The sequence below is a fragment of the Ursus arctos genome, unplaced genomic scaffold (genome assembly GCF_023065955.2).
Source record: "Ursus arctos isolate Adak ecotype North America unplaced genomic scaffold, UrsArc2.0 scaffold_18, whole genome shotgun sequence".
NCBI classification, from domain to species: domain Eukaryota; kingdom Metazoa; phylum Chordata; class Mammalia; order Carnivora; family Ursidae; genus Ursus; species Ursus arctos.
In genome coordinates, this window is record NW_026622852.1 from 7,674,656 (window position 1) to 7,701,687 (window position 27,032).

Here is a 27,032-nt window from a genome sequence, read left to right on the forward strand (position 1 = left end):
GAAATAATATCTCATTGTAATTTTAATTTGCCTTTCCGTAATGACTAGTGATGTTTAGCATCTTTTCATGTGCTTGTTGCACTTTCATATTTCTTTTTTGGAGAAATGTCTATTCAGACCCTTTGTCCATTTTTTTAATTGGGTCATTTTTTTAATTTGCTAATGAGTTGTATGAGTTCTTTATATGTTTTGGATACTAACCCCTTATCAGATACATAGTTTGCAAATATTTTTCCCACTCCATAGATTGTCTTTGTTGATGTCTTCTTTTGCTGTGCAGGTTTTTAGTTTCATTTAGTCTCACTTTCTGTTTTTTATTGGATTGGTGTTAATTCTTTTTTAAATGTTTGGGATAATTCTTCAGTGAAGCCATTTAATTCTGGACTTTCTTGTTTTGGGGAGGTTTCTGATCGCTGATTCAATTTTTCTAATAGTTCTAGGTATAGGGAAAGAAAAAGTTTTCCTCAACACTCTTAGGATCCCCAGCTGTGTCTGAAAATTATATAGACAAAAACATATTTGTGGGAGTAAAGCATACAAATTTATTTAGTATAAGCTTTGCATGACATGGGAACCTACATAAAAAAAATGGGAAGAGCTAAAGAAATGGCTAAATCTGAGTATTTTTATGTTAGGTTTGATGAAGAGTGGACAGTCATGGAGAAATATGACAGATCAGAGGGTGTGACCTAAGTGTAATAAACTGGGGAAACTTAACAAGGCCTGTTTGCTCAGCTTCTTCTCAGTGTTCCCTTGTTTTTGGAGATGAGAGTGTTTTCCTCTGGAGACAGGGAGGGCACCTCTCACATGAAAGTTTATGACCTGTTTGAGGAGAAGAATGAAGGAAGGTGAACAGTGACCTTCCTGCTTCTGCTGTTTCCTCAAACTAACTCCTTCAGCTTAAAATATTCAATATACCAAGGCTGGGGGGTAGCCTGTCCTAAATGCCATCATAGGTCTGTTCACATTTTTTATTTCTTTGTGATCCAGCCTTGGTGGGTTTTGTGTTTCTAGAAATTTACCCTTTCCATGTAGATTATCCACTTTGTTGGCATATAATTATTCACAGTAGTCTCTTATAATCCTTTTTATTTCTGTGGCACCAGTTGTAATGTCTCCTCTTTAATTTCTGATTTTTGTTATTTTTTTCTTAGTATAGCCAAGGGTTTGTCATCTTTTTTTGATCTTTTCAGAAAACCAACTATTAATTTCATTGATTTTATTTTCTATTCTCTATTTCATGTATTTCTATTCTAATCTCTTTTCAAATGCCCTCTTTTCTGCTAACTTTTGATTTTTCTTTTTCTATTTCCTTGAGGTATAAAATTAGGTTGTTGATTTGAAATCCTTTTTCCTTTTCTGATGTAGGTATTTTGACAGCTGTAAACTTCAGGGGTAAACTGAATTTTATTGGGCACTATTGAACCAGGCTTTATGCTACGTGCATATACTTTACCTCCTATCGTTCTTCCAATCATACTACCCTACTAATTGAGTAGGTAATAAACACTATTTTATGGATTCAAAAATTGATGTAGAGAAAATAGTAAGTTATATGTCCAACTGATCAAAATACAATAGTTAATTAAGGGAAGAACTATATTTTATCCCTTGTCTTTCAAGATCAAACCCGTGTTCTTTCTGAGCTACCATCTGTCTGGGAGACCATTTTCCTACAGTGTCATTTGGAACTTCATAAGGATATAGCAAATAAATTCCCAAACATGTCCAAAGGAAAAACAATATACAAAATAAAACAAAATCTATTGTCCCTTCATTGATTTTAGAGAAAGCATGTAGGTAAAATCTTTCTATAAAGTGGTATCATCCACGTGTGACCAACAAGCTGTTAAAATCATCTGAATGGCTAATTCTTTGTAATTTTTACAATGGAAAAGAAATAGTGTCTCTCTTCACAAGCTAAAACAGAAACTGGTACCACTAATTTTCATTTAGATTAGGCATAAAAGTAATTGAGAAACTTAAGGGGTGAAAGGAACTGAAAATATTTGGGACTTTTACATAATAAGAATCACATTCTTATTCTTGGTACAAAAATATTCTCCCTAGGAGTTGCATAAGCTGGGATGTGATGTCCTGATTATAATAATCACACGGTAGTCCCACATAGCACCTTTCATCCAAGAATATCTTTGATCCAAGAACACCTAATCACTCCATAGTCTATAACTAATTGAGTTTAGCTACATCTCTCTGAAGTAGCATCAGGATGTTATTTTAAAGGTGGTTCAGTATATTACTTTTGGCTAATGCTGTTAAGAAACTTGCTCCTGGTGAAATGAATTAGGAGGTATTGGAAGTATTTCTTAGAAATCTGTATTCTTGTTCCTTAGAATGGAACAGCAGACTACTTTTTTTTTTCTGTCTCTAAAAAGAAAACATGAGATTCTCAAATTATCTATCATTTTAAGAAATTTTTACTACATTAACTTCATTAAACTGCTATAAGGATATAATTTAAAAAGGAAATCCTGCTTTAAGAACATGTTTAAATGGACTCACTTAAAACAAAGTGTGTTCAGTAATTAAGTTAGGAACATTTAATTTTATTGCACTGGAAAGGCATGTAGCAAATTTCCTTTGTGTCCAGTTAAAAAAAGCAGAATAAACACACACTTCAGAAAAACTTAAGTATGTCCCCGGATAGGGAGAACAAGTCAAAACTAGAGAGGAAAAACATATTTGTCATGAGAATTTTAAAAACAATAAGACTGAGTTTATGGGTGGAAATGAGAGATCAGAAGCAGAATTTTGAGTCAAGGCCTCTGGGGCTTTCTATGTCATATACTTAAAAAGCATATCCTTGAAAAGCACTTCGCCCCATCCTTGCTTCTGGTTGAAAAAAAAAATGCAAAGCGGCCTTGCTTCACATGTACAGATGAACTCTGAGTTCTCAGCCTGATTCCCCCTAAAACTGAATCTATCGCTTTGGATTCAGGAGAATGAAATAGTACTTTAGCCAAATTAATCCATTCCAGAAAGAGCTGTACAGAAAGTTGGCCTGCTGTCAAGAACCTGTAGTCCTTATCTAACTTCACTGTACAGCCAAATTATTTTTTCTTTAATACTCTTTGCTGTTGCAATTAGTATATTTTTGTCCACACTAAAGAACAGGCCCAAGATGCTAATGAAACCCCTTAAAGCTCTTTGGAAGGCAGCTCAAAGTCAGTACCCACAGCAAAGCAGTGAGGCAACAGTCTCACAGAGCTTCTGTTTAATACAATGCAGTGAGATTGTCTATGGAATGGACTGTCACAGCATTTCTCAGACTTATCCTTGCTCAACATTCCAGACACGCTATGCCTCCAAATTACCTCTCCACCTTCACCTCCCACCACGTTGTAAATCCTCAGCCCTTCTGATTGGTTTGCCACTTCTTCAGCATGAAATGAACTTTTACATCTCTAGATCTTTCCTTATTTTTTCCCATCGCAGGCTCAGATTATACCATCCTTCTTGGTATAGTCCACCCATACCCATCTCTCCATATCCAAACTGCCCTCTTTTTTTTTTTTTTTGTTATTTAACTGGCATGTCTTCCCAAAAGCAAATTAATCCATACTTATTCTCTGCTACATTATCTTATACATATGTCCCTGTTTTTTCCCTTTCATAAATTTTCCCGTTCAACGTGTTTATTGATTTGCCATATACTGATAAACAGTTAGAAATTAGGATTAATGGGCAAGATAGACCCACTGTGCTGGAGGAGTTCATGCTTACCACTTCTTTGTCATTTATCTTTGTGTTCTGTTGTCACGGATGTGTTTGTTTCTCCCATGTTTTGAAAAATTCTCTATCTTGAGAAATCCATTGTTGATGTGTAAACTCTATCAAAGCAGCCATCTCCCAGACTCAAACTCTGAGATCATCCCAACAGTACTCCATTGGCACATGGAGGAGCCTTCACCTTTCCTTCAAACTGTATACTCATCATACACTATGAGGGGCACCTGGGTGGCTCAGTTGGTTAAGACTCTCGATTTCAGCTTAGGTGTTGGTCTCAGGGTCCTGAGGGAATTTTAAAGATAGTCTCCAATATTCTGATCTAACAGACAGGTAAAATGGAGACATGGGAAGGTTAGATGACTTGTTACAAACCACAGGTTAATAAGGAGACCAAGACTTGAACAGAAGTTTTAAGCGTCCTTGCCATTCTCACTAACACATGCCATCAATGGGAAGTTAGGTCAGAGGGAATCATAGGTGTGAATAAAAAAAAAAAAAAATCAGCCATCACCTCTCTTTTAAATTTTTTTTATATATTATTTTTGCTGGAAATGGATCAGTGTAGATATAAACATGACAAATTACATCACATTCAAAGGAGAACAAAGTCTCACATATCCAGGTGAAATCATCCACACTAATTAGAGTAAAATTGTAGGAGAAAACTGTATTGGAAAAATGAACACGGCATTTTAGACAACATTATTTCAATGACTGTAACTAATCTCATTTAAAATAAATGAAACAGTTTTTCAGAGTGGTATCATGCAAAGGGACAGTTTAAATCCTATAATTTCTGGAAGACTACAGTTAGAAGTACATAAATTTAGTTACTGGTAATCTGCTGTGCCAGAGATATCATTAAACTAATTGTAGAAAACAAAATGTAAGCAGGTCAGTAAGATTATGAGCATTAAATCATCACAATACTTGGTAGATGCTGAATCAAAGATAATCAGATAAATCTATTGGAAATAAAGAGCAAATCCATTCCTTCCTCATGGAATTCACCTTGGTTCACACTGAAAAGACAAAGATTATTTAGTCTAATTTGAAGTATTAAATTCAGGGTATGAGTGTTGTCGTATGCAATAAGGGTAATTTTTTCCCTAATAGGAGATAAGAAGTGATTAAATAAAAGTAAAGAGGAGTTGAAAACCTAGGGATGGATATTTAACAGAAACTTTCTCACAGCAGTGTCACATTTTTGAGTTCCTTTGTATTTATCTGCATTATACGGTTTTGGGCCCATCTGCATGGATGTTAGTTCTAACAAGATTTCTCTCTGTGGCTCTGTTATTTGAGTCTTTCCAAGTATATTTTTTAGGGAAAAAGTAAAAAAAAAAAGAAAGAAAAGAAAAGAAAGAAAAAGACTCCACAAATACAAAACAAGCATATGGCAAAGATTTATTTAACTCTTTAATGATGAGAACCATCAAGATGGAAAAGGTGGATAAAGAAAGAAACAGAGGAGCAGAAGGCAAATAGTCTATTAGGAAAGATATGCTGAGTTAAATTTACCAGGAATTGTCCTTCTTTTTTTTTTTTTTTAATCAATACCTGTGAGACTGGGACCCTGACCACCTGCTGCCTAAATTCAGCTTGCCTGTTTTTGTAAAACTTTGGAACCCTTCTGTCCAGCAGGCTTCATCTAAAGCAATTGCCCGGAGGCCTCTGCAGAAACCCCCAAGAATAGCTTGAGTGTAAAAGACATCTCAAATTTTCTCTTTTGGGAAGGCAAAATTAAAAGGGTTCAAGTTTTATTAGAATAGATTGTTATTTGATTAAAACACTATCATATGTGCCTAGAAACAATAAATGGTTATAGTTTGGAATAAGAATACAACACAATTCTGAGTAACTCCCTTGTTTTTTGGATCAAGGACGTGCCAAAGTCAAAGCACAAAAATTTTTCAGGTTAGATAAGGAATCTCTACTGTCTGGGCAGATTACATAGAAGAATGGCCTTTTACTATTTCTTGGTAAGAGCAAACTAATTATTTCATAGTAATTTTTCATTCTAACAGAGGGGGAAAAAACTCCCAAAATTAGTCCTAGCTTTGCATTAATATGTTTAGCAGTAATTTATTCACAAGGTCTTTCAAAAATTTATCTTCTAATAAATCCATTCAAAACTCAGCCAAGTTTTCCAACATTTTTACACCTTTTACTGCTTTTCAGAATCATTCTTTGTACATGATATAATTCAGGGCAAATAAAGAGGTTATTATTATTATTATTATCATTATTTTGTATTTTACATCAGTTTTCTATATCAAGGTAAATTCTATCCTTCACAATCTTCTTTCACATTCTGGAACAGTTTTGACAACAAAAATATTCCCCTCTTTGATAAACAAAAAATCACATTTTAGCTATAGTTCTTTGCCATAATTATTCCTAGTGTAGTCTCAACCATCCCTGTAAGCTGTAATTTTTATCAAATTTTACTAATTTTTCAGAGAAAAACTGGAAAGAGAGTGATCACTACCTTCCATATACTGGCATTGTAGCAGACCAGCAAAGCTTACACAACTACATTATAAAATCTCCCCAGCAGAAAATATAACTTTCACACCTTTATAAGATCTCAAAATAATATGTTCATTAAAATGACCCCAAAATATAGGCACTTTATTATTGTTAAAATAAAAAGTGATATTCATAACAATTGGTGACCCATTCTATCAATATTCTGTCTTCCTTGCAAAATATATAGATATTAATATTTTTTATTTAATGTTAGTCTAAGTTCTTAAATTAGTAAATATCTTGCAAATTATGTTCAATCTGATACAGAAGGAACATAATTGTGGTTGAATTAAAAAATATTAAGAATTCTAGGGGTGCCTGGGTGGCTCAGTCAGTTAAATGGTCGACCCTTGATTTTGGCTCAGGTCATGATCTCTGCATTGATTCCACGCTGGGCATGGAGCCTGCTTAAGATTCTCTGTCTCCCTAATGCTAAGTGAAATAAGTCAAGCAGAGAAAGACAACTATCATATGATTTCTCTCATCTATGGAACATAAGAACTAGGATGATCGGTAGGGAAAGAAAGGGATAAAGAAAGGGGGGGTAATTAGAAGGGGGAATGAAACATGAGAGACTATGGACTATGAGAAACAAACTGAGGATCTCAGAGGGGAGGGGGGTGGGGGAATGGGATACACCAGTGATGGGTAATAAGGAGGGCACGTATTGCATGGTGCACTGGGTGTTATACACAACTAATGAATCATCGAGCCTTACATCGGAAACCGGGGATGTACTGTATGGTGACTAACATAATATCATAAAAAATCATTAAAAAAAAAAAAAAAGAAACCAAAAAAAAAAGAAAAAGAAAAAAAAAAAAGATTCTCTGTCTCCCTCTTTCACTGCCCCTTCCCTCCCCCATTGTGTTCACTCTCTTTCTCTCTCTCTCAAAAAAATTAAGAATTCTAATTCAATATAGAAAATATACAGTATTTTTTTTTAATCTTAATAATATGGAAGAAACATGAGCTTATCTCATCAATAAACCAGTAAACCAGATTTAGGAAGTTAATATTAACTTACTCTTTTTCACTAGAAAATAATTCAAATCTTAAAAAATAAAATTAAATTATAGTTGGCCCTTACACAACACAGGTTTGAACTGCAGAGGTCCATTTAATATGCAGATTTCTTACAGTATAGTACTGTAAATGTATTTTGTCTTCCTTGTGACTTTCCTAATTAACATTTTCTTTTCTCTAGCTGACTTTATTGTTAGAATACAGTATATAATACATATATAATATATGTGTTAATTGTGTTATTGATGAGGCCTCTGCTCAGTAGTAGGCTGTGCATAGTTATTTTTGGGGGGAGTCAAAATGTATACATGAATTTCCAACTGTGCAGGAGTCCATACCCCAAAACCTCCGCATTGTTCAGAGGTAAACTATATATGTTTATTCTCCATACTGACAAAAGCAAGGAAAAGACATTTAGCTATTTATAACCTAAAATTACCAAACCAATTAATGTCAAAAGATTCACTTGGATTCTGCTATAAACATTCTTCTGAGTTAGCATTATCTATGAGAGATGTTTTTGTTTGTTTTTCTCCCTTAGAAAGGTCAGTACATTCAGTGTATCAGAGTTCAATTTCTTTATTTCCCTGAAATTCTGGGAATATTAAGTTTTTTTCAAGGATTTATTAGCCTCTACATTTAGAAAATACTCCTTTTTCTTAAGGGACTTTAAAATTATCCATATACTCTAGAAATAGGAATATATATTATTTCCTTATTAATGAGCAGTAAAATGTTTTTTTCTCAGTTAAATGCACAGCTTCCCACAGGACTTGAAACTTCAATTCTACCACCTCTAGAAGGCACAGAGCACTTTCTAGAAAACACAGGACACACGTTCTCAAAGGTTATCTTTCTATGCAGGGGAATTTGGAATATCTTCTACATGGATTTGAGCACACTAATAGACCAACAATGTAAATCAACTAACCGTAATCTGTGCTGCCTCTCATCCGACATAGAATAGATTCACCTCATCCTAATAGAGATCCCCTAGTGATCCCATCCTGAAATCAGATTGCCCATTATTGCCACCCCAGATGTGGAATAACTTAGAGATTATGTGACCTTGACTGACCTAGTGGTTCAGTACCCACCAGTCCCTGAAATTGGCTGTTTGCACACATTTTATACATGAGGATTCAGTATCCAGTTGTGGAAATGGACATGACTTCAACAATGAGTTAAACAAAACACGTATAAGTATTGACTAAGAATCTGAAACAACAGCAACAACAAGGCAAACAAACCAGAACGGGAAGTACCAAATCAGAGGAAAACACAGTCAGAAAAGGTAAAGTTCTTTTGCCATTTGTGACTGACTCCAGAAGCCTAGAATCAACTGGGCAACTTCATTTAACTAGTTCTAGCAGGTAAGCCACTTGGCCTTCAAATCTATTGAAGTATAATTTTTCAAGGAATTTTAAACATGACTCTCCTACAAACATACAGGGAGCCCATGCTGAGGATTTACTTAGCTCATTTAATGAGAACCAGCAAGATGATAATACTGGCTCAAAAGACTTGTGGGAATAGTTCATCAATTTTCTCAGAAAAGGCATATGAAATCATTTTAAGTTAGAGACAAATTGTTTCATGTCCAGTAGGACAATAAAACCATAAGCTTTGAATTTTTTTTCAACCGGAGAGAAGTCATTTTCATGTCTTCTAGACACAAATCTGCAAGTCAGCTAATAACTTTACGAGTCTGGGCCAAAGTAGTAGTAAATGGCAGGTCACACAAGGTATATCCCCATAGATAATTAAATAATGCTTTGGCTATGATTCAGCATATCTTTGAAGAGCCATTCAAACTGTGTTTATCTATCTTCAACTTTACCGACTCTTTCCTTAGCTATGTCCAGTCTATTGACAAATTGATCAAAGGCATTCTTTCCTTACATTGCAGTGTCTTTGATTTACAGCATTTCCCTTTGATTCTTCAAGTTTTCATTTCTCTGCTTACATTAACCTCCTGTTCTTGCATGATGTCCACTTTTTCCAGTAGACCCCTTAACATATTAATCATAGTTATTTTAAATTCCCAGTCTAATAGCTCCAAAACCTGTATCATATCTGAGTCTGGTTCTGACACTCTCTTTGTCTCTTCAGATTTTGGTTTTGCTTTTTAGCACGCCTTGTAATTCTTTGTTGAAAGCTGGATATAAGGTAAAGGAACTGGTATAGGAGGCCTTTAGTGTGAGGTGTTATATGTATTTGACTAGGAGTTAGACTGTTTATTGTTTGCTGTGGCCATAGGTGTCAGACACTAAAGTTTCCTCTAGTGTTTTTGTTTTTGTCTATTCTGTTATCTTTGGGTTTTCCTAGAAACTCCTAGAGTCTGAGGCCTGTGATACTTTTAGCCGAAATCCCCTGTTAGTACCCAGGAGGCCTATGACATGGAGGTAAGTTGTGGGGAAGAAGCAGCTTTCTATAGTCCATGATTATGTCCCAGAATTAATGAGCTTGATTTGGGTGTTTCCCTTCTCCCACGTTGGTTAGGCTCTGGTTAAACCCCAGTACATTAGGCTCTGGCAAAATAGTTTGCCTTGAGGACAGGCCTTGTTAAGGGGAACAGAAAGCTCTGGGCATATTTCAGAATGGTACCTTGTCCCTTCTCCCTGTCAGAAGCATAGGGAACAGTGAGAACCTGATGGGGCTCCCGGAGGTGATACTCATGAACACGTAGGGGACCCCCTGAAACTGGGCCTCTTGGAGTTTTTAACTCTCAATCTAGTCTACACTGAACCTCCAGCAGTTCATCAGTTAGGGATGAAAGTGTTTCTACTGATATCAGCTCCACTGGGAGCCTTCTGATTCTGGACTTACAATCTTAGTAAGCCAGGAGTCGCTGTATCTACCTGTATATCTCCCAGGGACAGCAGTTTGCCCCATAACCTCAGTTGTCTGAAGAATCTAAGAAGAGTTGTTGATTTTCAGTTTGTTCAGCTTTTTCCTCATTGTGAAAATAGGAGTGATCATTTCTAAGCACTTTACAGGTCAGACTGGAACCATAATGAGAATAATAACCAGCCTCATCACGTGTTTGTTATAACAATGACATTAAATTTATTAGACAAATTAAGGTGTAAGGCCATGGCATATAGAAAGCATTCAATAAATGGCAGATGTGTCTAATTCTTAAAACTAATGAACCAAATGAGACAAAATAAATCACTAGATAAGGCAGTCAATGTATTACCAGCAAATGTTGAAATGTGACAGGTGTTTCTCACTGGCCACTCTTCAGGATGTGAGATCACTGCTCTAACTGGTGTCATCTGGAAAGCCCCACCCAAAGTTTCACAAATGAAAATAGTCATTGTTTAGGCATCATATACAAAACAAAATGATCTTCAGCGTCATGAAGTGAAACATTTCAAACATTACCAAATTACCAACATTAGGTAAAACTGAATGATTGCAGCAAAATGCCAGTGCCTCATTTATGTTTCCTATGCAAGAGGACCTTTCTACAGAAGACCCTTTTTTTTTTTTAAAGATTTTATTTATTTGAGAGAGAGAAAAAGAGCACGAGTAGGGGAAGGGGGGGAGGAAAGGGAGAAGCAGGCTCCCCACTGAGCAGGGATCCCAACACAGGACTCAGTCGCAGGACCCTGAGATCATGACCTGAGCCAAAGGCAGATGCTTAACCGACTGAGCCACCCAGATGCCCCCAGAAGACCCGTTCTAAAGGAAAAAGGTTAACTTTTGGGGGGAAAAAAAATCTGGCTCATAGGAGTCACTGAGTCACTGAATAAATGTGACTATAATCCCTACCGTAATCTCTTCCCTGCTTTCCCTTGGGGAGACCAAATTAATGGAAATTCTTCAATTTAAATGGAGAATTATGAAAAGTAAGATTACAATTTGGTAGATTCCTCAGTACTGAAAATTCAGAGATGTCAGCTTCGTTAATCTCTTACTGTATTCTAAACTCTTACAATTATATCTGAATGCTATTATCTAAGTTTAGTTGATTATCTTTGTATACCCTACTTTTTATGACCCTCAAGATATAGAGAATATATTTATAAGGGACCTCCATTGAAAGCATCATGTGTCAGATACCAGAAGTATGAAATGTTTCTCCTTCAAAGTAATAAACCACCTTTTCTTTTGGGAAAAAAGATTGTCCTGTGGGAGATGCAGATGGCCCTCTCTTGAAGACCTTAACTTCCTTGAACATTTTCTGTCTCCATCAATAAATATTTAACTACTCTGCTTTTTTACTTTTTTTCAAACTATAAAACAATGAGTCAGTAGAGTAGCATTCCATGGACACCGTGGTCTGGCATGCATCACCCAAAATCATCCACAAGTAGAAAGATCTGTAGGCCCTTGGCACTCAAAGTGTCCATATACCAACAGCACTGGTGTATCAGTTGTTCATGCTGAATAACAAATACCCCGAAACTTAGCAATGTAAACAACAGACATGTTTTATGTCACAGCTTCTGTGAGTCAGAAGCCTGGGCACGGATTAACTGAGTGTCTCTGGTTCAGGCTTTCCTCACAAGTCTGCAACCAAATGTTGGCTGGGGATGCGATCATCTCAAGGCTCAATTCAGCGATGATCTGCTTCCAACCCCACTCGTATAGCTAGTAGCAGGTGACAGGCCTCGGCCTTGCTAGCTTTTGTCCAGTGATATCAGTTCCTTATCACATCGATCTTACTATAGGACAGTTCACAGCCTAGCAGGTGGCTCTCCTCAGAGCGAGCGGGAGAGTACACCCAAGATAGAAACCACAGCCTTTTTGTAACCTTTTCTCAGAAGAGATAGCCCATTGTGTTTGCTCTATTCCGTTCCTTAGAACAAGTGAATAGAAACCAGTGCACACTCAAGGGCCAGAAACTACACAGGGATGTAGACACCAGGAGGGGGGTCCTGGGAGGTATCGGAGAGGCTGCCAGGTTCCCCTGGCATCTGCAGGGGACCTGTTCAAAATGCAGGATCATGGAACAAGTGAACAGAATCTGAATTTTAACAAGACTCAGACGTGATCTGTATGCGTGTGAAGGTTGAGAAGCACTGTGCTCAAGAGCAAGGCCCGTGCTTTCTTCTGCCACAGGGGCTGCTTCCTCACTTAAAGTTCCTTACCCGCTCTTGCTACTTCCCAAGGAGTGCAAAGATCAGTTTTCCTCACAACTCAGTTCTCCCCTCCCCAGGAAGAGGGAAAAAGTGAGGTTTACTGCAATACTACTGTGTCGTAGACAGATTGGAAAGAGAGTCGGGAGCCTGAGGAAGAAACGGGGCACAGGGACTGTGACTCTCTTATTTACTTATTATAAAATGCAGTAGGTTAAGTAAAGCCCTTACTCTTCCTTTACCTTCAATTCAGTAACAAAAAACAATCTGATTTTTAAAATGGGCAGAGGAATAGCCATTTTTCCAAAGAAAATATACAGATGGTCCAGAAGTACATGAAAAGATGCTCAATATCACTAATCATCAGAGAAATGCAAATCAAAACCATAACGAGATATCACCTCACACCTGGTAGGATGGCTATTATCAAAAAGAAAATAAATAAGTGTTGGCAAGGATGTAGAGAAAAGGGAACCCTTGTGCACTCCTGATGGGAATGCAAACTGGTGCAGCCACTCTGGAAAACAATATGAAGGTTCCTTAAAAAATTAAAAATAAAACTACCATACGATCCAGCACTCTCACTTCTGGGTATATATCTGAAGGAAAAAAAAATCACTAAGTCTAAAAGATATCTGCACTACTTATGTTCACTGCAGCATTATTAACAATAGCCAAGGCATGGAAACAATCTAAGTGTCCATCGCTGGATGAATGGATAAAGAAGATGCATTGTATATATACACAATGGAATATTATTCAGCCATAAAAAGAAGGAAATTCTGCCATTTGCGACAACATGGATGAACCTTGAGGGCATTATACTAAGTGAAACAGAGAAAGACAAATAATGTATGAGCTCACTGGTATATGGAATCTACAAAAACCTGAAATCACAGATATGGAGAGCAATTTTGTGGTTGCCAGAGGTGGAGGGTGGGGAATAGGTGCAACGGGTGAAACTGGCCAAAAGATACAAACTTCCATTTACAAGATAAATACGTTCTGGGGATGTCACATACAGCATGGTGACTAAAGTTAACAACAATGCTGTAGTGTGTATTTGCCGAGAGAATAGATCTTAAAAGTTCTCATCACGGGGTGCCTGGCTGGCCCAGTCAGTAGAGCAGGTGACTCTTGATCTCAGGGTTGTGAGTTCGAGCCCCATGTTGGGTTTAACAGTAAAATCTTAAAAAAAAAAAAAAAAAAGTTCTCATCACAAGAAAAAAACCCCTGTAACCCAGCAAGGTGATGAATGAGCACTAAACTTATTACGGTAGTTACTTTACAATATGTACATATCGACCATCATGTTGGATACCTAAAACTAACACAATGTTATATGTCAATCACATCTCAAGAAAACCTTAAATTGTGCATAGAAACCTGCAAATGAAGAAGCTATGTAAAAAAACGAAGGTTATAAATGTTCAAAATTCATCACTTTTTAATTATTTTACTCTAGTTTACTATTAATATTTTTTTTTGAGGTTATTTAGAACACTTACCGTATCTTTCGGGTGACAACATTACATCACGCTGTGCTCCTAAGCATTTCTTCTCAACCTCAGGTTTAATGGCATCACACTGGCCGCTTGAAATTACCCACGGTAATTACAGCAGTATTTACAGCACAGAAATTAGAAGACACTGTACATCAGAGCTTGATTTTTATTTTGTTGACTGTCTTAAGATATTGATGGAGAAAATGTTAATATTGCAGATTAAATTTAAAAGTGTGTCATGGGGCCCCTGGGTGACTCAGTCGGTTAAGAGTCTGACTCTCCATTTTGGCTCAGGTCGTGATCTCAGGGTGGTGGGATTAAGTCCCCGAGTTGAGGGAGATTCTCTCTCTCCCTCTGCCCCTTCCCCCTGTGCGCACACGTGCTCTCTCTCTCTCTCTCTCTCTCTCAAATAAATAAATCTATAAAAAAAAAAAAAAGAATTCAGCAAAGATGAACAAAAAGCATTCTCTGAGAATCAATGTTATATAAAATTTATAATAAAAAGTAACATACTTTTTTTTTTAAAAGATTTTATTTATTTATTTGACAGAGAGAGAGACAGCGAGAGAGGGAACACAAGCAGGGAGAGTGGGAGAGGAAGAAGCAGGCTCCCAGCGGAGGAGCCCGATGTGGGGCTCGATCCCAGAACGCCAGGATCACGCCCTGAGCCGAAGGCAGACACTTAATGACTGAGCCACCCAGGCGCCCCAACATACTTTAGTGTTATTTGTAAAGTGTATGCTGCATGTCTGTTCTATCAGCATGATTCCTACTATGTGTGTGTGTGTGTGTGTGTGTGTGTGTGTGTGTGTGTGTGTGGTTTTCCCAGGGAACCAGTTGTTAAACATTCATCAAAACGCCACGCCGCATCCTCCTTCCTCCCCAGCGTAAGCACAGCCACTGCATACCACAGAGGAGCCCATCATCATATCCTCATCTTCCACGTAAAAATCCCACTTTAATCTCTAAATTGGAAAAAATGTACATGCAGAAGGAATATTCATTATAACTTAGTGGAAACACTTCTTGTCGGGTCTTTGTTCTATTCACATGAGCTGCTTTGCTACAAATGTCTGAAGTCCATGTTTTTGTTCAGTCTTCCCAAATGAATTTCTACTGAGGTCATTTATAGTATCTTTCATTAGCCAATGACCCTTTGCATATACATATCGAGAGTACTCAGGGAAACAATTTTCACTATATTAGAGTGTGGACAAGAAATGGACATCACCAGCCTCTGAGTACTGACTGGACTAGCACCGGATGGGATGGGATTGAAAAGCTCCCTGGTCTTACTTCGGGGATCAGAGGATTCAGCAGCAGAAACTGTGCAGAACTCAGGAGCAGGCCTGGTGGCAGGAATTCATGGCCAAGATTCAGGGGAGCTGCCTGTGCTGCTTTCCAATAAACCAGATGCAGCTTTCTAATTTATCAAAACATCGGTTAGCTATGCTGATGACAGTGTTTTTATGTATGGAGCTTGCTTGGTCCTGGGGGAAATTACTCTTCTATCTATAAGGTTTTGGGAAAAGAGAGAACTATTTCAGTTATTGTTCAGTTCCACATATAAACAACACAAATGTAGGAAGACAAAGCTGACCGATAGAAAAATGGAATCCTCTTTTGCCCAATTAGAAAGAAATTTTGTTGTAAATTTTGAACCGCCTGAGAAAGCAGCAGAGACAAGCTCGGGCAGAACAGCACTTGTGAAGGGTACGTGGGCTTTTCTCCTGAAGCACTTGAAACCAAGAGCAGGGGGGGATGTGTTGAACGATGTCTTCTCAGACTGCAAAGAGACAATAATAGTCTTATGGATCCTCTGAGAATATAGTTAGAGAAGTGCTTTATAAATACAGTTCTTAATAAAACTGCTCGAAATTTTAAGGATGGGTAGGCAGAAAATCTGTGATCATCAGACTGAGGATGTGGTGAATTTAGAGAGGGAGCCGATTTGGACACGATTAGGTTATGCCAAGGGAATACACAAATAAACTGGGATGAACTGCTAGAAAAACAATATTCCAAGCATTGTTATAGCAGCCTTTTAATAAGGCATATAAAGATGCTGTTAATTTTTTGTAAGTTTGGAAATAAATATGGCTAGAAAAAAAGGCCTTCCATCTATTATAAATCTGAAAAATTTGTTCCTCTGAATTAGACATGACGATTAGAGCCTCACATGAAAAGACAAATCTAGGGACACCTGGGGGGCTCAGTTGGTTAAGCGTCTGCCTTCCGCTTAGGTCATGATCCTAGGATCCTGGGATTGAGTCCCGCACTGGGCTCCTTGCTCAGCAGGGAGCCTGCTTCTCCCTCTGCCTGCTGCTCCCCCTTGCTCATGCTCTCTCTCTGTCAAATAAATAAATAAAATCTTTAAAAAAATAAGTAAAAAAATAAAAGGCAAATCTAATCTGTTTTCCTTTCTTCATGTACATGATTATGAATTTATAAAGTAGTCTTTTTCCCTTCTAATTCATATTACAGTTTGCTGGACATTTGAGATTTAGGTCATGGATATTCTGGATTTTACGTAAGAAGTACATAATGCCTAGGAGATGGGCTGCTTTTATCTGACTAGTCAGTTCTCTTAAACAAAAGGATAAAAATAGTGAAGGAGAGGTTTATGAGAGACAGGAGTACATGGCTCCCGTATGCCAAGAGAGAGTGAACACTGCCCTATTTGGAAAATACATTTCAGAGCTCACGTACACGTTTCAGTTAATAAATAGGCATATGAAAGATGATATGTATGTTTATCCTGGAGCAGAGCACAAATAAAATTTTTATTTAAACTCAAAGAGCAAGAGCCAAAATTAAAAATTATCATTACCACACAATTTCTGATAAGGAGATTAAAATTCACAAAGAACTCCAGCTGCTGGCTTTGGCCATGAGTTTTTACTAGCTGAAGCTTTGGCTGGAGCTGTTCTGTGGCAAAGTTGATTGGTCTGTCTCCTGCATAGCCCACAGGATTTTCTCGAAGCAGAGACAATTTAGTCATCAAAAGAATCGAGACTATGTCAAAATGGAGGGAAATCCTGAGCCAATCTGATGGGTAGATTCTTTGTATCAAATAACATCTTAAGGAAGTCCTCGATATGAAAAGCAGGCAAGTGATAGGTGGTTCCTCAGTTGAATTAAATCTTCAATACTGGTAGAAATGAGCCTTTGTTCACAGTTTTACCACCTCCACTGAGACCTGTGGCTCACTGGAGCTGAGAAGAAAACCTCATCATTTATTTTCAAGGATAAAGAGGCTGAGATCCCGTGTGCCAAGCCACTTTGCCCAAAGGTCACACAGGTAGACAGTGACAGTGGCAGGCTAGAGCCCTGTACCATGTTCTTCGGAGAGCACCACGAAAAAAGTTGACTTGTTCAGCAACTCCCTGATGAATTGAAAATTTGACCACCTTCTGTCCTTCTTGGATTCCATTATGCTAATTTATAATGTTTGTCTTCTTTCAGCATTAAAATGATAGCCAGGAAGAAAATACAGATCTGGGAAAATTTATTATTAAGAATACTGCTCTTTCAGGATCCCTCGTTTCAAGTTCTGCCACAGACCCAGTTCACTACTTGTCCAAAAATGATTGGAAATTTCATCATTCACCCAGTCTGGACACCTGTTGTGTTACAATCCTAAAGCATGAGAGACCTCAGTTAAATATGAAGGTGAACCACACTGCAATACTGCAAGGACCAGAGTGGGGGATGGGAGTGGTGGGGGAAAAGAGGGAAGGGCATTCACATCTCTTTGGATCAATCGATGCAAACGTTTTCTTCCTTCCTCCCTTCCTTTTCTTTCTCTCTTTCTTCCTTTCTTTCTTCCTCTTTCTTCCTTTCTTTTTTCCTTCCTTCCTACGTTCCTTCCTTCCTACGTTCCTTCCTTCCTTCCTTCCTTCCTTCCTTCCTTCCTTCCCTTCTTTTCTTTCCTTCCTTCCCTTTTCTTTTTTGTAAATGTCCTGTTTGTTTGTTCCCTTTGTTTAACTCATTTCATCAAGTGTTTACAGAACCCTGTGCCTGTGCTAGGACCAGGACCAATTATCACCTAGGAACAAACAGAACAATGTTTGGAGTATGATTCACACCTTGAAGCCCATTTCCTTTCAGAGATACTATCTCGATGATCTGTACATTCAAGCTAGGAATATTGTGTTTGAATCCTGTGAATGAATCAGAATGGGGTTGCATGCTGGCAATGCTTTCTTGCTGAAATGCTCTTTCCAGAGCCGCCTCTCTCCTTCCTCTCCAGTCACATATCGCTGACCCACAGCAAAACCCAAGGGAGGGGTGCTCTTGACAATGGTGCAATCTGAAACAATTGTTCAACCCTTGAAGAAATACAAATCGAGCATCTACTATGTGCCAAGCACTCTTGCATGTCTTGGGCACAGAGTGCTGAACAGAATGGACCAAATCCCCTGCAGAACATAAGAAATACACAGATGAACAATAAGCAGGATGATTAGATTAGATTATACTGTGAAGGGAACAAAAAACCAAATGTAGTATTAAATTAGGCATGGAGACTGGATACCATGATCGATCAGGCAGGGGTTCTCCAAGAAGGGAAACTTAAACTCAGACCACGACAAGGGCCTCCCAACTGTCTATATCTTTAAAGTCACAGGACCTTATAAGACCTCAGGTGAAAGAACCAGTTTCCTACCAACAGGGTAGGCAACTGTCTCCTTAATAGATGGCCCTACTTCATAAACACTGACATGAATAACAGTGAGGAAAGGTGGGGCAGCTCCCAGAGACAGAAGCAACATTGTGATTTTCTTCTGTGGTGGATTGCTCAGACTTTCAAGGTTCGTTGGCAGCAGCATAACCACACCTTAGTTCCAGGAGAGAGTGGTGTGAGGCAGCCTGGAGCGCCAGGTAATGGACAGGCAGCCGTGTGAACGGGCTGGCCCCGCGCTCCCACAGTGGGCCGCTGTTTACTCTCTCCCCAGGAGGACAGAGAAGTCAAGTCTGTAATCATTATCAGCCAGATCAACGCGTTCTAACTGACTCGCTTTCGTCATTTTTTTCCCCCAGCAGTGGTTCAATGGCCTGTGAATGTTTGCCTTCAGAAGAAAAAGATTTTTTCTAAATAAATCATTTCATGGTCAAAGGAAGCTTTTGTTACTTCATAGTCTATTCCTCTGATTTGCATTGCTCAATAAGATTGAAAAAATTTGTGTTTGATGCAGCCAATTTTCAGATGAAAATTGCTGGAAAAAACTTGTCCTGAGTATGTTTTAACCCCAGAGTGACACCGTTATTGGGAATGTGCATTATTGCTGCCTTAAGAGCTGAACTTTCACAGATCTAAAATTATGCCAGTTTCTAAAAAAAAAAAAACAAAACCAACCGATGCTTAGGTTAGGCCTTAAGATATGAAAAAATCGCAAGAGGAGGCTGGAATCAGCAAGTAGTGCTTGATGGAAGAAGACGACTTCAGGAATGGGGAGGATTTGAAGAGAAAGAGAGGAAGCATTTCAAGTGAGGAGACTTAGTGAACAAACACACCACAGCTGGGCATGGACCAGAACGTTTTCATGCGACAGGGTGGGGTTGTGAACAAATGCAGCTGTGGTTCATTTGGGGCTGATGGGAAATGATCCCATTTCTATTGCACCATGCCGACAATGGGCACAGCATGTTTTATCAGCTACAGATGCCTCACAGAAGAATTTTGGAAGACTTTGGCTCATATTGATTTTCTAGGCTCCTCAGTGGACCTAGACAAATTGTTGATTTATAAATATTTGTTGTATTACTTGTAACCTGAACAGTATGTTGATGGCTCATGGGGTGTGGGGGTGAATTTGAACCTAAAGACTGCCAGAAAGCCTCCTTTCTCAGTGCAACATCACTGCATGTGAGGTCATTGATACAACAGTGTCACGGAGACACTGTGTAACAGAAAAACGTCTCCAAGTTTAATAAGTTAACATTTTTCTGTACATGGGCACCTCAGAGACAAATGATTTTCACAATTACCTTGTATACAGTTTTGTTTTTGGTGCTTTTCTCAGAGAAGATAAGGAAGTGACTCAAGTCACTTTATGTGATAGCCTAGCAAAATTAAGAGTTTTAAAATCGTACCTTATGCTTTTTTAATATGTATACATACGTGATCTGTAATCTTACATCTCTGAAGTCATTGGTAGAAATTCCATCTTCTCCTAATGTTTGTTCATCACATTCACTCAACCCAAAGTTCACCTTTGGTTATGGATTAACTCCTAACCAGGAAATATTTTTATAATATGAATGCATACATTTGAAGACAATAGACTGCTTTCTCCCTTAAGGCTTGAGTCACTCATGACTGAATGCCTTTAATAATTCTAGAAACCCACAAATCTGAATTAACCTTGGATCTTAAAGAAACAATTAGCAAGGCCCTGCCTTTTGGGTTAAAGACCCCAACTTAAAAAAAAAAAAATGGAAATCCATTTCAAACCATAATGAATGTGACCTCTGATGGCCAAATGTATCCCTGACTCCCAGTCCAGGTGCTAGAATCTTTTTAGGAGCCACATCTCTTCACTTACAACAAGAATATGAGCCATCATGAGAGTTCTTACAGCCTACCTCTCTCCACCTTCCACAGAACCACCACAACCACTTAACTGTAGGACCTACAGAGAAATTCTGCTTTGTGCTGTGAGGACAGATTTCTTTGAAGTAATTTAGAACTATCAGAAGGACTACACACTTAGAAGGCATCTAAGGGAATTCTGGAACTTTCTCAGAGTTTTATATACCAAATTCAATTGGGGCTTCCCCTGACATATCTGAGGCAAATAATCAGATCCACAGAAGGCATCTGAACGCTTCATCTTGAAAACTGGAACAGACTAGTGTGATGGCACCCTTTTGCATTCAAGGAATTTTAAAGCAATTTGGTTCTTAAAAATAACAGCATTATTTAGAACTAGATGTATTTCCATATAGTCATAGAGAGTGCAGACCACTTCCAGACTCTTTTCTGTAGATTTCACTGTCTTCACCTGTATAATGGGGATAAAAATAATACCCATGGTTCAAGGTTGCCACTGTGTAATGAAGGCTGGAATTTGCATAATGATGTCTGGTACATCGTCACTCAAAACTAGGAGCTGCTACAATGGTGGTGATGATGATAATTCCTTAATTACTACACATTTCTCTTTTCCCCACCTCATAGCATCTACGTACATATTCCCAATAAATACGGATAAACTATTAATCTGGCCAGAGAGAGAATGCACTTCTTAGCAGAGAACTCGACATTCAATATGGTATTTCCAGGCCTCTGAGTTAGGGTCAGGGATGCAGTGGGAGTTTTACGGTCTCCTTTGGAGCCTGATGCATTGGGCAGGAAATGAGTCATTTGATTATGACTTTTGCCATTGGCCAGCAGTTTTCAAAAGATCCTGAGATCAAGTGAATTTATATTTTACTCTTTGCATTCAAAGTTAGGGCCTGCAGAAGACAGAACCCAAATGAATTTTGAGTCTTTCAAAAATGTAGAATAACTGTCATGTCTTTGCTCTCTCCGCCTTCCGCACAGGTTAACCTCAGAGCCACAGACGTCAGGCTCATGCGCCAGTTGCTTGTTATCAATGAGAGCATTGAGTCCATCAAGTGGATGATTGAAGAGAAAGCCACCATTACCAGCCGAGGCAGCAGTCTCAGTGGCAGCCTGTGCAGTTTATTGGAGAGTCAGAGCACCTCCTTACGTGGCAGCTACAACAGCTTACATGATGGCAGCGATGGGCTGGATGGCATCTCCGTGGGGAGCTTTCTGGACACCTTGGCAGATGATGTCCCAGGCCATCAGACCCCATCAGACTTGGACCAATTCAGTGACAACTCCATAATAGAGGATTCACAAGCCCTGCACAAGCACCCCAAATTGGATTCTGAATACTACTGCTTTGGCTAATGACCCAGTTTTTTGCATGGGATTGTTGTGCAATTAACTTGTATTTGTCCTTCTCCGCTGCTATATTTTTGGTGTGATTTTTTTTTTTTATATGACAACCTTTTTAAAAGAAGCTTATTTTGAAACTGCTTGATGGCAATTCTGTTGCTCCTAATATTTCTCATCTGGACTGATTTATCTTTCTCTCTTACATCTCTACTTTTATTTATTACAATGATTTTTCTCCCTTCTTTTACAGTGGCACAAATAAAGTAGGGGGAAAAAGAATAAGCAATAATTATGTTTTTGCTTTTGTTTTCAGAGCAAGGGGTCAGGGATTACAAAAAAATTTTTTGCTAAATTTTACAATAAACCAAAGTCTGATAATAGCTAATTTTGTTGTTTGTATTCTTAAGTGATTCAAAGTTTCACTTTCCAGAAGATACTAAGGTTTATTATGGTTTGTATAGTAGGCAAAAACTTCCGGGTGTAAAGTCAACAATACTGTTAGTCACACACTTCTACACGGCAATTTTTTGGGAGCCACAACTATATGCAAACTGCTCACTTCAACTTTGAGGTCATACTTTAGATTGTACTGTTGTCATTAGTGATTCTAACTCAAATTATATAGGCTTACTTGTGTGGTAATATATATGATTCTCCAAAATTTCAAAGAATAAGATTAAGTATATACAGGTGATTAGAGGTTAAGGTCTCCTAAATTGTAATTTGAGATTAGGTTGATATTTATTTGTAGATGTTTACAATTCTGATATGACATATAAACATATAAATGCATATATACAGATGGGCGAATGGATGGATGATGGATGGATGGATGGATGGATGGATGGATGGATGGATGGATGGATGGAAGGAGTGGAAAGTAGAATCACTATTCATTTATGAAGTCTAACATGATATCCTTTCATCCTGGGGTAGATAAATAATCTCTTACTTTTCTGAAATTATGTCTGACAATATAACTCATAGTAAATAAACATTTCATTTTGATGTGATGTTATTAATCATCTTTTACCTTGATGATTCCTAATGAGTGAATCTATTGAGATTTCAAGCTGTTCTTTGTAAATGATATATGTTTCTGCACTAAACACTTTACAATATGAATCAAAAAGTCTTCCTATTTATAACTGAAAAATGTCCACACTCAAGAAATGGTGTCCCCAATATTTCCTATGTTAATATATACCTGTTATACTCTTGTCAAATGTATTGTTTGTTTCCAGAACATATGTTATTCAATTTCCAATTAAAATCTACAGGGTCTATATTTTACACTAGTCTGTTTTCATGAACTGCTTGCTATAATCTTCATCACAACAATTTCATGATGTGAGCATTGTCTCCCTTCTGTGTTTGAGGAAAGAGAGGCACATGGAATGTAGGTGCGTCAAATCTCCCAGTAAGTGTCAAAACTGGGATTTAAATTTGGGTCTGTCTTATCCATAATAACACTCAATATTCCCTTTTGTACATATTGAAGTTAAATAATAAACTATAGGTAAAAAAGGAAATTTAAGCCCATTACCTGCCCCCCCAAATGACCAGTATTTTCGTTCCAGTGAGTGAGAATCCACATTTCCCAATACTGAGCTTTCCAAGCCATTTCCTGAATTCACATGTCCAGAGTCAGTTTTGTGCCTATAGATGAATTGGGGAATTGGCCACTTGCCAACTGTCACTAATATATTTCCCCCTTTCTGCTTACTTTTACTTTCAAGTTAGTAAAGGCTGGTTGGTTGGCTATTCTGTTCAGTTTTAATCTAGAATTAAGCCAAGCAATTTTTAGCACAGATTGCTTACCACATTAAAATCTAAGAGTATGCATTATGACCAACCAGAGAAAACATCTGTAGAACCAAGACTGATGAATTTTAAGCAGAGGATAATGAAATATGTAACCGTATGTCTACAGCACTGCAAGGAGAACATCGTCAGTAAAAGGAAAGTGGGCAGACAGCAAGAGTATAAGAGGTATCAAGGGCAAATTCTCACCCCATCAAAACCCTACATTTGCCTAGAACAAGCCAAGTACATGAATGATGATTTCTGTCCTCAGATCCCAGTTGTAGGTTGTAAATTCCATGTGGCAAATTTCTTTCACATTCTCCCTTTCCTAATAAGCTTTCCCTGCTATTTGTCAATCCCTTGCCAAATATAGCTGTCCCACCTGTAAGAAGGAGATAAAAAAGCAACAGAGTATAATATGGGAGAAGGCTGTGGAATAGTTTTGATTTATGCATTGTATTTTAAGGAACCTGTAATGAATATTGGCAGGATACTTGAGAATTTTTTTGGCTCTATGAGTTTTTTAAATATTTTATGTGCTTTACAGTTATTCCTATTTATCTTTTTTTTTGCAAAATATACCAAATATACAGTCTATTATTTAGATAATAGAGTCATATATAAGCCAACAATGTTTTGATAGTTGATTTTGCTAAGAGGAGGGGAATATGCAGCTAGACAACACTAATTACTAACATATTTATTGGTCTCAAAAGAATGAATGCACTTTCAACTAAAGAATCCCCATAACTAATCTCTGACCTGGAGCATTTGATATTTGATCTCTGTCAGCACCGTGAGGAAATGGGATAAAAAGTTAAAGCAAAAGTGCCTTTCAAACTATTCTGCCTGCACTCTGTTGTTGCTCTCCCAGAAAAATGGAAATTGTTCTAGTTATATAAATCTCTCCATTTTATGGACTGATCGGTCTTATAATGGAAAGGAAATAAATTCAAGTTAAGCAATTTAGAAAGTTTAAAGCTAATATATTTTAAGGGTATTGCAAATAAAGATACGCTAGATGACCAACTCAGAAACCTTTTAAAATTTTTTAAAGTAATCTCTACCCAACATGGGGGTCGAAATCATGACCCCACGGTCAAAAGTCACATGCTCTACAGGCTGAGCCAGCCAGGCATCCTGACCAACTTAGAAATCTTAATTAAACCAAAAAAAAAACTCCAATAATTGTACTACCAGTCAGCCCCAAATCACATAACATGAAGTTTTAAGTATTTGTCAATGTTTAGAAATACAATAAGGATTCTCTGCTGTTGTGTGAATATAAAGGCACTTGAAGCTCCATGAATAACCTCAACTGGACATTTGTATCCCCAACTCATCAAAACACAATCACCTCCATTATGTCAAAAAATGGCTATTCTGAAGTCCTCATTTTACTGACATCTCCGTAGCAGCTGACACATTTGATTACTCCTTTCTTGAAAATTTGTCTTCATTTGGCTTCCAGGACATCACTCTGTCTTGGATCCTATCACTCTCCACTTGCCTGCTCGTTAGTACACTCTGTTGCTGGTATCTCTTCACATTCCTGACCTCCAAACACAAGAATACCCCTTTGCTCAATTCTGGTACCACCTCTTTTCTAAAATGGCTCCCCTGGGGATTTCATCCAGTTCTACAGCTTTACATGGCATCCACATGCTGATTCCCAAAAGCATATCTCTTGCCCCAGTTTCTACCTTGAACTCCAGTCTCCCCATGTCTATCTGCCTCCACAGTATTTTGACTTAATGTCTGGTGAACATCAATCTAAACATACACAAAACTGAAATTTTGTCCTTGTCTTGAATCTTCTCCAGTTCAATAAATGCTGCCTACACTCATCAGATGCTCAGCCTCATCCAAGAAAGATAATTGCTTTCTTTCTCTCACACCATAGCCAAACCATCATGCAAATCATACAAGCCCCAACTTTTTCTTTATTATGTTCAGTTAGCCAACATACAGTACATCAGTACTTTTCGATGTAGTGTTCAATGATACATTAGTTGCCTGTAACACCCAGTGCATCACAACACATGCCCTCCTTAATACCCATCACCTGGTTACCACATCCCTTAACCCCCCTCCCTTCTGTAACCCTCAGTTTGTTTCCCAGAGTCCAGAATCTCTAATGGTTTGTCTCCCTCTCTGATTTCTTCCCATTCAATTTCCTTCTCTTCCTCTATTATCCTCTGTGATATTCTTTATGTTCCATATATGAGTGAAACCATATAATAATTGTCTTTCTCTGCTTGACTTATTTCATTTAGCATAATCCCCTCCAGTTCCACCCACATCGATGTAAATGGTAGGTATTCATCCTTTTTGATGGCTGAGTAATATTCCATCGCATATATGAACCACATACATATTCTTTATCCATTCATCTATTGAAGGACATCTCGGCTCCTTCCACAGTTTGGCTATTGTGGACATTGCTATTATGAACGTTGAGGTGCATGTGCCTCTTCTTTTCACTACATCTGTATCTTTGGTCCCATCTTAAAAATGTGTCGAGAATGAGCTACAAATTCTTAACACTACAGCTGTTACCAAATTAATCCAGGTCACCATCACTTCTCCCTGGGACTTTTCCAATAGCCCTGTCTTGTCTTTTTGTTTCCTCCATTAACCTTCCCACAGTTAGTATTCAACATAGCAACCAGACTAGTCTTTTAAGATATAAGTTGGATATTTGCCAGCCTCTGTTCCAACCCCATAATGTACTTCCATCTCCCTCTGAATGTAATCCAAATCTTTACCACAGACTACAAAATCCTATGCATTCTGTCATCTGTCTACCTGTCTGACTTCATCTTATACCATTCTCTCCCTCTTTCATTGTAAGCCTCATTTGCATCCTTACTATTCCTTAAAAATCTCAAAATCCAAGCATGTTCCTAACTCAGAATCTTTGCACATATCATTTAATCTTTATATAATGTTATTCTCCCAAATATTCCTAAATCCTGGTTCTTCAGTTCTTTTTACTCTTTAGTCAAATGACCCCTTGTCTGAGAGGACTTCTTACGTGGCACACCTAGAACATTCTCTCTCTATCCTGGGTTATTTTTCTTCATAGCATCACCTAATACATATTTTTGGTGTGTACTTTCTGCTTCCCCACACTAGAATGTAAGGTCTGTAAAAACTAGAACTGCATTTTGTTCACTGCCATTTCTTCCAGCACCTAGAAGAGTGTCTGTCACATCGCAAATACCAAATACATTTTTTCTTGATCAAAACAATTATTAAACGTTTGCTGAGTGCCTTCTAGGTGCCAGGCAATGACTGTGCTAGATTCTAATGATGTGGAAAGGAGGAAGGTATGATCTCTGCTCTCAAGGAACTCATTTTTATAGTATCTTTCTCTGGTAGGAAAAGTAATGCCCCACCGTCCTAAAG

At 38.0% G+C, this 27,032-nt stretch overlaps 1 protein-coding gene across 1 annotated transcript in view; it reads left to right on the plus strand.

The window, feature by feature from the left end:
• Positions 1 to 23,108, plus strand: part of LURAP1L (leucine rich adaptor protein 1 like) — a 47,746-nt gene extending 24,638 nt beyond the window's left edge. Inside the window, exon 2 of the mRNA XM_026506538.4 lies at positions 21,453 to 23,108. Coding sequence (XP_026362323.1) covers positions 21,453 to 21,827 — 375 coding nt within the window. The 3' untranslated portion in view covers positions 21,828 to 23,108. The remainder of the gene's footprint in view (positions 1 to 21,452) is intronic.
• Positions 23,109 to 27,032: the final 3,924 nt, after the last annotated feature.